The sequence below is a fragment of the Lonchura striata genome, chromosome 8 (genome assembly GCF_050655825.1).
Source record: "Lonchura striata isolate lonStrDom1 chromosome 8, ASM5065582v1, whole genome shotgun sequence".
Lineage (NCBI taxonomy): Eukaryota > Metazoa > Chordata > Aves > Passeriformes > Estrildidae > Lonchura > Lonchura striata.
In genome coordinates, this window is record NC_140710.1 from 2,113,578 (window position 1) to 2,124,217 (window position 10,640).

At 49.4% G+C, this 10,640-nt stretch overlaps 1 protein-coding gene across 2 annotated transcripts in view; it reads right to left on the reverse strand.

Annotated features, from left to right (window-relative positions):
• The window catches only part of CACHD1 (cache domain containing 1), an 89,294-nt gene extending 80,506 nt beyond the window's left edge, over positions 1-8,788 (reverse strand). For both annotated transcript variants that reach the window (XM_031505476.3, XM_085586129.1), the window contains exon 1: positions 8,567-8,788. In XM_031505476.3, the coding sequence (XP_031361336.2) occupies positions 8,567-8,773 (207 nt within the window). In that variant the 5' untranslated portion in view covers positions 8,774-8,788. The remainder of the gene's footprint in view (positions 1-8,566) is intronic.
• Between the last annotated feature and the right edge of the window lie 1,852 nt (positions 8,789-10,640).

The following is a 10,640-nucleotide window of genomic DNA, read 5'->3' on the forward strand; positions in this document are numbered from 1 at the left end:
TCCTCATTTCACACTCCTTGCAATGATGGGAGATCCTGCTTCTTTCTTATTTTCCCAATAGTCTTTTATCAACAGTCAGAAATCCCACACAATTTCAATACTGGAGAAAAGAGGAAAAACAATCTGTTAATTCACTGATCACGAATAAGGCAATAAAAATATCCTGGATGTGACTTCAGCAGCCCCTGGGCTGGTTTGTAATGGACAGGCAACCACTGAAAGCAAAATTACTTTCTGGAAAATTTCCATCTGCTCCCACAAAATGCACAATTTCACAGCCACGCAAGGAGTTCATTGTAGGGTACTCCCAAAAAGCTCTCCTGGCTTCCAGCACATCCAACACCTCAGCAGCTCCTTCAGCCCAAGAAGCCTCACACCACTCTTTTTTCTCTTCCAGTGCAAGGCCATCAGGACCACAATCCCAGCTGCCAGGGTTTGGGAAGCATCAGGAGCTGAGCCATCCCAGCCTGGAGCAATCCCACCCGACACCTCCAGGGATGCTCCTGGGCAGGAGCAGCTCTGCTCCACCAGTTCCCAGGTTCTCACCCACATCCGTGGAGAGGGGAAGGACAAGGAATCATCGCTGGCAGGGAGACCACAGAGCTGCTCCCTCCTGGGAAAAGTGCTCTGCTGTGGATAAATCCCACGCCTCGTGCTAACTCCCCATCCACTTCGGTGCCAAACGCTGCTCTGACACTCCTGCCCCACTCACTTTGGGGTTCCTCTCTTTTCCCACAAATAAAAAGCTCTCCCTGTGGCCTTCCCAAGGGCTGGGAAGCCCTTTCCAGCCCTGGCTCAGAGCCTGCTCCAGGCAAACAGGCTCCCTCTGCAGCTATTTTTGGGAGTCTGTCCCCCCTGCCCCCAGCCCATCACCACAAACACCTCCCCCAGGTTTTCTCTGATATCAGTCCTGAGCTGAAGTACAGCCCAAAAGAAATGTTCCCAACTCTTCCTTTGCTGAAAGGGAGAGAAGCAAGGACTGAGCAGGGCCAGGGAGGTCACGGGAGCACCTCAGCCCAGCATCTCTGCCAAGCTGAACTTCACCTCCACATGCACTTTGGGGTGAAACCCCCAAAAAACAGCACAAAAACAACCCTGCCAGGGTGAACACACCAGAAATTCTGCTTCAGGCGTTCCAGCTCCTAGAAACTTTTATGGCCACTTCCAGATGTGTCTATTTTGAAGGGTTTTTTTTTTCCTTCCCCTGGACTCATTCCCACCTGTGACAAGCCTAAGTATAGCCAGAAATTCGTACAGCATCGCTGGGGTATGTGCAGAAGAAGGTCAAAACTGGTCAGGAAGCACTGGCTAGACACTTCTGCAGACATGCTTTAAGGAAAATTACAGTTTTTTATCCAAAAGGTGGAAGGGGGTTCAAATCAACCAGTCCAAGTTGTGCAAATCTGTGAGCTCAGGGGCCGACAGCACCACAAAAAGCTGTTTTTATCAGCTGCTCCTGGCTGGGAAGCTGCTAATGGGAGATGTAATAGTTTGCTTTTACTAATCATTGTAATTGTGCAAATATACTTTTGCAAAATCTCTTGGGAGACTCTCCATGGAGGCAGTTGATAAAGTGACTCCATTAACACTTTTCCTGGGATTGGAAATGACTGTTCCTGATTTGTGGCACCAGGATTGTTTCAAAAGTCAGCTCAGATTTTCACTGCTAAAGCAGACATATAATTTCATCCAGATTTCTGCACAGGGCAGAGCACACAGAGCACAAGACTCAAGCAATAACTTGGCTTATGTTTTATATCAGAAAAGAAAAATTTCCACAACAGACATTGCATAAGCACTAGTGTTTTTATACTGTTTTCCATGGAAAAGAGAACACAAGGAGATCCTTTCAGATTTCACTAACGCTGCATGGTATTGAACAACAAGAAGCTACAGGAAAATGATGATGAAGGAATGCAGGCTATTTATATTTTTACACTTTATTCTGCATTAAACTAAGAATACAAGAGATATTAATCAAAACCTCAGCAGAAGTTTTGACATACAAAACAAAGTCTGATGCATCAGATAAATCACTAAAATGGCAATCATTAAGTTATATTATTCATCTACAGAAAAAACAATTAGAAAGAAAAGAAGTCTAGTATTTTCCTATTCAGCTGCATCAAAATAAATCATTCCTGGGCCATTATCCAACCCTTATCCAGGAAGTGTTGTCATTTCCAGGTTTCACAGAGACCCAGGCTCAGGTATCCCCAAATCCCACGCGCATCTATGGAGTGCCCTAAAAATGGGAATAAACAAAATCTGGGATACTTCCTTAGAGCTAGGCACGTCTATACAGGAGGGCACTGAACTGACAAGGTTCCAAGCATTTCTTGTCCAATTCCTGCCCAAAAACCAACAAACAAAAAAAATCTGTTTATTCTCAATTCTCCCTTTTAATATACAGATATAAAAGAAAAACTGGGGAGCACACACACAAGAAAACTTCGTAATATTTTTTTTCCCAATTCAAACGCATCTTGCCTCTCTCAAAGAAGAGAATTTCTTGATGTTTTTTGACAACAAAATTTAGTTTTTTTTTTCTCCCCAGCACCTGGCCAGGCTATGACAGCAGAGCAGCTTCTCAGGTACCAACCACTCCAAAAAAAAAAAAAGAGTGCATTTCCTTGTGTGCCTTCCTTGTGTTATCAGCCCTGCCACAGCTGAGATCCCCAATCACTTTCCAGGATATCTGAATTCCTGCTGTCCCAGGGACTGCAGGATCCTCGGGCACAGCTGATTATCTGCCAGCCCACCTTGCTGCTCCACATCCCAACTTTTATCTGGCCGGGCCAGCTGCATTCCCGGGGTTTGAAGTGGAATGTCAGCCTTGGCTGATGCCACATCACTGAGGATGCCTCAACCCTTTGAAGAGACGACTCAAAGCTTAATTAAAAATTCAGATTTGGTCTGCCCTTCCACCAGGACCTCTAGCTGTCTTTTGGAAATGTTTCATGGTAGGAAAAAAAAAAGAATATGTGTGGAAAAGGATAAAAAAACTTGGGCTGTGAGAGAGCCTCGGATAAAGCTGCTGTAGCTGGATTCAAACTCAGGCATAATCATGGAAAACAGATGAGGTTTTGCTTTACTGGTTTCTATTCTTTAATTATTACTACAGCACACACTTCTGCCAAATAATATTAAAATAATCCAAAAAGGCACAATCGAACACTTAACAGCCTTCCTTACTCATGGGGTTTATTTTGTATTTCAGCTTCACAAGATGAAAATAATAGGGAAAAAAAAAAAAAAGTAAGCCATTTTTTGTGCCGAGGGTGCACAAGGTCCAAGTTTCAGAGCTGGAGGACATGGGGTTTTACACCACTTGCTGTGCAAATACCTCACCACAGATTATTTATAAAGATCCATCAAAAGAAGTGGAGAAATGTGTGAAACCCCTGATTTCAGAGATGGAGAACCACCATTCTGGCATTTAAACTGGTCTACAGGACATCTCAAAATGGGATTTATCTCTTCTAAGTAGTAAATCCATTAGCCAGAAGACAATTCCATTAGAAAAAAAATAAATAATGCTGTGTTCTGTCAGTGCTCATTTTCAAAAGGATTCAATAAACGGACAGGTTTGGTGACTCCAACTCTTTGCCATTACCCAAAAATCCTCAAAGAATGTGGATTTTTCAATCCATATAAACCCTTGGACGAGTCTCTGTCTCCGTGTTGTGCTTGTCTGAGCACAATCTGTTCTTCTTGAAAAACATATGGCCAGACAAGCTATTAGGGAGAGAAATAAATAAATAATATGCTTGCCAATCAACCAGGAGAAGCCTGTACTAAGCTGTTATTTTACACATGACTGCAGCACTTGATGTATTAATATATTACTATTGTTTGCACAGTATTAATATTAAAAATAAACAGGGAACTTTTTTTTTCAAATTCAAAATGCATTTTTTAAATTCCAGCCCCCAAGATCAGTAGCAGACAGTGAGAAAGGGCTGTCCTTCCTTCTCAGAGTAGGAGCTAAGGATTAAGATGGCAGAGCTGCCTTCACAAATATTCGAGGCCCTCTGGGCCTACAACTTCTGTTACTGTCTGGCTGGAAACACCAACATGCATTTTGAGAGTTATAGAGGCATTTAATGCTTTTCATCTTCAAAGCATTTCTTACTCCTTTCAACTCAGGCTGCAAGCATTACATCCCTGTTTTGGAGATGGAAATGTTACCTTGCCCTACACTATCAAAAAATATTCCTCACCTCACCCAGGGCAGACTTAGAGGATTAAACCTTGCCAAAACCAAACCAACCACTCACAAAAGTTCTGATTTATTCTTTTCCTGCCTTCACCTCCCAACTAAAGAATTTCAGTTGTTTCAACCAACAACATACCCTGTAATTTCAGCCAGGCCAGAGAAGCCAGGATCAGGCGAGCCAGGTAACAGCGATGGTGAAACTCCACCCGCAGACAAGGTCATGCCACAACCACCAATTTAGTTATAATTTTAGTAAAAAAAGGCTCTTAACTTTTAATTAGTGCTGAGTGTCAGCTCTGCCCAGGAGAATACATTACAGGGCTGTCACACAAGTACTCATTGACCGAGCTGCAGCCCTTGGCAAGCGATGCCCTGGGATAAAGGAGGATGCAGTTTGCTGAGGAATGACAAGAACACGGAATGGGATTGCACACTGCCTGCCAAGGATGCAGCCTGCTGCCACAAGTGTTCCTGGAATGACAGGGATGCTGTCAACGTGCTCTGGCTGCTGCAAAACAAAGGAACAGTTACAGGTGACTGTGGTACAGCACAACCCACAACCCTTCTCCAGCACCCTCCGTCCCGCAGGAGGGAGAGGGAAGGGAAGAGATTGTGGTGAGATTTGGGGAATCACTTTGGGCAGAAACAAACAGATCACCTCTGCTGCACAGGGCAAAAATCCCTGTAAAGATGTGTTATGTACACACCACTCACACCCCAGGATGTGGAAGGGAAGACACAGAATATTAAGACACAGCAACATCATTAACTGGGGGTTTGGCAGAACTGTCAAACAGGGGGAACAATAATCAGAGCAACAGAGAAAATCAGACAGCTGATGAACTTCCAATATTTAACCACTCCTGGAGAAAGAATACAGAGGCAGACATCCAGAAACCCACACACACTGCAGAGCCCAGCACGTGTTCTCACTAAGGGAATCCCTGGTATGGTGCAAATATCTATATTCTGATTGGAAATTTAAATAAGAAACTCTTAAGCTGCTGTTCAACACATCCAGCAAATGATGCAACTCACGAGTTGTCACCTATATTACATGATCCTCAGCTGCTCTAGGCAGTACCATTCAAGGAATAAATTTATAAATGAAACCAGAGCACTTGCATGGGCGAGGAAACAAAGCACTCCCCAAAGGTAACAGTAAGACTGCCCTCATGCAAGTCTCTGGAAATAGAAAGCAGTGGTATGAGTGCCAAAATCAATTATCACACTGGTGTGCCACCAGAAACCTCTCTCATCCTCAGTCTGCCTGTAGCTACTCTCTTCCAGCTGAACCTCACTCCTCTCAGCAATGCAAAATTATGGGATTTGATGAGCAGCACTCAGTCCTCACTGCTGCTGGAGCCGTGCCCTGAAGCACAGGTAGAAGGTGCCACAGGAAGGAGACACCGCGCAGAGGAGAGGGAGCTCGTTCCCAGCACTGCCAGCGCCCCGGCAGAAACCTGATTTATCTCCTACCCCACAGCTTCCACGCTCATTACTCCCTGCCCCTTCTCACAGGCATTCAAGGCTCACCAATTCCATCCTTCTCCTCTTACCTCTTCCACTTGCTCCTCTGGTGTCCGCTCTGCAGACTCCACCTCATCCTGCCTTCCTGCACTTACGGAGGCTCCGTCTACACTTTCCTCTTTTCCCAGACTCAAAACACACCCAACCAACCTCTCACCTTCACTCTGCTGAAGCATCTCCACCTGCTCCTGCACTCATTGGATGCTTCCTCCCCACCTCCAGCTCAGACCGACCCTTCCTGCAAAGCCCTCTGGTGACACCACCTCCTGCCTGTTAGGGGACGTGCAGATGTGGGAGCCACAGCTGGCAAGGACCGGAGTGTGGGGAGAGCACGCAAGGGAAGCATTAAATCCTGCCACTTCCTCCTCTCTGGGTTATGGAGCGAAATAAAACTAATGGCTGGATATCAACCCTTCCTCCCACCAGTCCTGTCACCCTCTAAAGCAGGACGACAGCCTTAGATTTGTATCCAGTTAAAGCATGAAAGTGTTCTCGCTCTCCTTCCAAAATCCCACACCTTTCTCTTCTGCAAACACAACCTGTTTGCATCATCCCAAGCATCCCCACCGTGCTGGCACCAGGTGCTCACCACCACTCACCAACAGCCCTAAACATGCAAAAAAGAGGAATTCTGTGCCAGCTACACCCAGCCCTGCCTGAGCAGGCTTTGGAAATTTCAGCCCTAAAACCAAGTGAGAAGCATGGGCTGCAGTGACACATGTCATAACATTTTTTTATTCTACTGTAGGAGGTCAGCAAAAAAAGCTTCCAAAATCAGGGGAGGTTTGTTCCCACCGGTTTTTAATCTTAAACAGCTGTAACAATGTTCCAAGGGGGAGCAAGGACAGGCTGGGCATTAGCATGATGAGAGTTGAGGCAGTCAAAATATGAAGCATATAAAAATAGAGCTGAGTATGAAAAGGGTTTCAGTTTAACTACCAGTTTCACCACATTAAATTACTTCAGGGCCTTAAATATCCAACTAATAGTAAACAGAATTTTAACATTATTTGCATCTCTGTGCACTGGCATCCAGATTGCTCCTGAGCTCAGATCATCCGTACAATTCTTGGAAAGAAAACCTGGCGCAACCCATGGCTAATTCTTGTAACAATGTATGTTTTTACGAGCTGCTTTTTCAAATACAACACACGTTGAGGTGATCGTGTTATAATTTTTTTTTAACGCCAGACATGGATTTAGCAATGCAATTATACTGCCTTAATTTGCATTAACAGAGACTGCACCAAAGCAAAGGATTATGCTTATGTCTTTTGAGGGGAAATACACACATGCATATGCACGGCAGAAAGGGGAAAAAAAAAGGGACTTCCTTGAATTCAGAACATCAATAATGTACCTTGTTAAGTGAAGCCATTTAAATCCGCGTCTTCTCAGCATCAAGGACAAGAGACAGCTCAGTGTTTGCCCGGACAAAACGAGCCCTAGGAGGCCGCCCAGCACAATGATCGTCCAGAGGTGAGAGAATGCAGCCAGTTTAGAGAAGATAAAAGGCCATTTGGGTAGAGACCCCCGCTGATCCTATGAAAGTGTCTCCTTTTCAATTTGTGAGGCTTTTAAAACTGCATTTGCTACTGACCATACCTTCCCCTGAAAGCCGCCTGGGATCCGATTTCACTTTTCCCCCCTCCAGAGCGGGTCGGCAGCCGCCGGCTGTAGCGCAGGTACCGGCGCTCCCTGCAAGAACACCCCGCAAGCAACACACAACTGCCGGCAACGAGAACAGCCTTCCTCCGAACCCAGCATCTGAGCAAACTCCTCCGGCCGCACTCTGGCGCCGGGAACCATCGCTTCCCCCGATCGCCCCGCAGCTCCAGCCCGCGGGATGCTCGGCCGGGACCGGCTCAGCCCCGAGCCCAGGCTCGGAGCCCTCCGCCGCTGCGGGAGGCGGTTTGGGCTGCTCCTATTGTGTAAATAACAAATAAAACAAGAAACTGCCCGTGCCCCGCCGCTACGGCCCCGCTCGCCTTCGGGCGAGAGGCACTGCGGGGGAAACGGCGCCGGAGAGAGCCGGGGCTGAGGGAGCCACGGGGAGAGCCGGGATGAGAGAGCCCCGGGGAGAGCCGGGATGAGGGAGCCACGGGGAGAACCGGGCTGAGGGAGCCCCGGAGAGAACCGGGCTGAGGGAGCCCCGGAGAGAACCGGGCTGAGGGAGCCCCGGGGAGAGCCGGGCTGAGGGAGCCCCAGAGAGAACCGGGATGAGGGAGCCCCGGGGAAAACCGGGGCTGAGGGAGCCCCGGGATGAGGGAGCCCCGGAGAGAACCGGGATGAGGGAGCCCCGGAGAGAACCGGGATGAGGGAGCCCCGGAGAGAACCGGGATGAGGGAGCGGGGCCGAGGCTGAGGGAGCCCCAGAGAGAACCGGGATGAGGGAGCCCCAGAGAGAACGGGGATGAGGGAGCCCCAGAGAGAACCGGGATGAGGGAGCCCCGGGGAGAACCGGGATGAGGGAGCCCCGGGGAGAACCGGGATGAGGAGATCCAAGGCTGAGAGAGCGGGGCCGGGCTGAGGGAGCAGGACCGGGACCGGGGAGAGCCGGCGCTGAGCGGAGCCGGGGCTGAAGGAGCGGGGCCGGGCGAAGATGGGGCTGAGGGGAACGGGGCCGGAGGAAGCCGGGCAGCCCGCGCAGGGGGGAGGGAAAGTTTGCGAAGAAGAAAAGAACCGATGGGAGAAAGAAAGAAAGGGAGGGAGGGAAGAAAGGGCAAGGCAGGAATCGGGAAGAGCGTGCGGAGGAGGGAGGCAGGGAGGGAAGGAAGGAGGGAAAACCAGGCGAGGCGCGGGCCGGGCCGGGCCGTACCTGCATGGTGACGACCCTCAGCTCCTCGGTGGCGAGTTTCCTCATCTGGCTGGCCAGGACTTGCGCCTCGTCCAGGATGGAGAACTCCGCCGCGGCGGCGCCCAGCGCGCCCAGCAGCGCCAGGCACAGGAGGCCGAGCGGCCGCCGGTCCCCGCGGGCAGGGGCCGCGGCGGCGCGGGGCTGCAGCCGCCCGCCGCCCCGCGCCATGCTGGGGCAGCGCCGGCCCCTCAGCGCCGCGGGCCGCCCGCCATGCAGGGACGGCGGCGGGCGCTGCCCCGCGCCCGGCTCCGCGCTCACGGCGCCGGGGAGACGCGGAGAGACGCAAACTGCGGCGCGGAGGAGGAGCGGGAGCGGCGGGCCCGAGCGGAGGCGCCGCGGGCAGGGGGAGGCGTCTGGGGCCGCCGCGCTGCGGGCGGGGGCCGGGCCGGGCCCCCCGCGCCAGCCCCGCCCCGGAGGCCGCCGTGCCCCCGGCCCGGAGCGGGGCGGCTCGGCTCGCCGGCCGAAAAGTAGCCGCTCTGCCTCCTTTTTTTTTTTTTTTTTTTTAAATATATTTAAACTTTTAAAACTTCCCCCACCCCCCTTTATTTTATTTATTTTATTTTATCAGTCTTCAACGTCTCCTTTCGCAACCCCGAGGACGGAGTCATCCGTGCCCGGCCGCGGCACCGCCCAGCGCGGCCTCGTGTGGAGCGGCGAGCCTTGAGGAAATGTTTGTCGTGCAACTGACACGGGCAATGAACAAATAAATGAATGGAAGGAACGGCGGCAAAGCCCGTCCCACCCCGTGGCACACACAGCCGCACTCCCTGGGAGAGCAACGCGAGTAAGACAAGCAGAGATACCTGGAGAAAACATCCCTTTTGGGGCAGGAAATCAAAGAAGCATTGAATGGTTTGGGTTGAAGGACTTTAAAATCCGTCCAGTGCCACCCTTGCCATGGGCAGGGACACCTCCCTACTGTCCCAGGCTTCTCCAAGCCCTGTCCAGCCTGGCCTTGGGATCCAGGGGCTGCTCTGGGCACCTTGTGCCAGGGCCTCCCCACCTTCCCAGGGAGTAATTTATTCCTGATTTCTAATCTAAACCTAATCCCCTTTGGTTTAAAGACATTCCCCCTTTGTCCTATCACTGTGCCCTTGTAAAAAGCTGTGTTGGTGCCATGTGCACAAGCCCATGACAAGCCCTGCATCCAGTAACCTGTAGCAGCATGTCAAAGTCCTAGAATCACAGAATAAGTAAATTGGAAAAGACCTCCAAGATCATCAGATCCAGCCATTAACCCAGCATCACTAAGCCATGTCCCCAGGTGCCACCTCAACTCCTGACCATCAGGAACCAAGCTACAGCACCAGGCTGTGTTAGAAAAACTCAAACAAGGAATAAATTTTGGACCTGGAGGTATTGCCCAGTGATCAACGAGCCCAAGAAGCCAAACACCAGGCCCACACAAAACATACACCCTCCAGATTTACTCTTCAGTAATTAACACTTAATAATTGTGAAGGTGTAGATAATGTTTAAATAAATGACTTCAACAACCCACATCCACAGTTACATTTTTTAGAGTCCTACCAGAGCCACTTGTGTCCTGTAGCAGTAAATTCCAGGATTTAGCAATTCATCCAAGCATTCATACAACCTATTATTTACTATAATCATATCCTATTTCCTTGAAATGTGGTTTCTATCTGCTTTAATGGTTGACTTTCTTGACTTCTCCCAGGTGCTGGTGCCCACAGCAATTCCTCATCCCACTTTGTCAGGGGTGGGAGCATCTGAATCGTGCTCCTCCCAGCAGCACCTGCTGGCATCTCTGAGGGACATCAGCAAAATTCTCTTTCACTTGTCTTTAATAAATTAAATATAATTCCTCCAATGCAAAAGCTGCACCAGCTTATCCTTGGCTTTTGTTCATTTAGGTGATTTATGAGCCTAATATTTATATTTTGCATATTTTTAGTCAATATTCCTGAGAATCCTGGCTTAGCCAAAGCAATCCAAACCCAATGGATGCCTCTCAAAATTGCCCTAATTGTTAACTTGTATTTCTATTGCTGAAGCAGCCTTTGCTACCTGA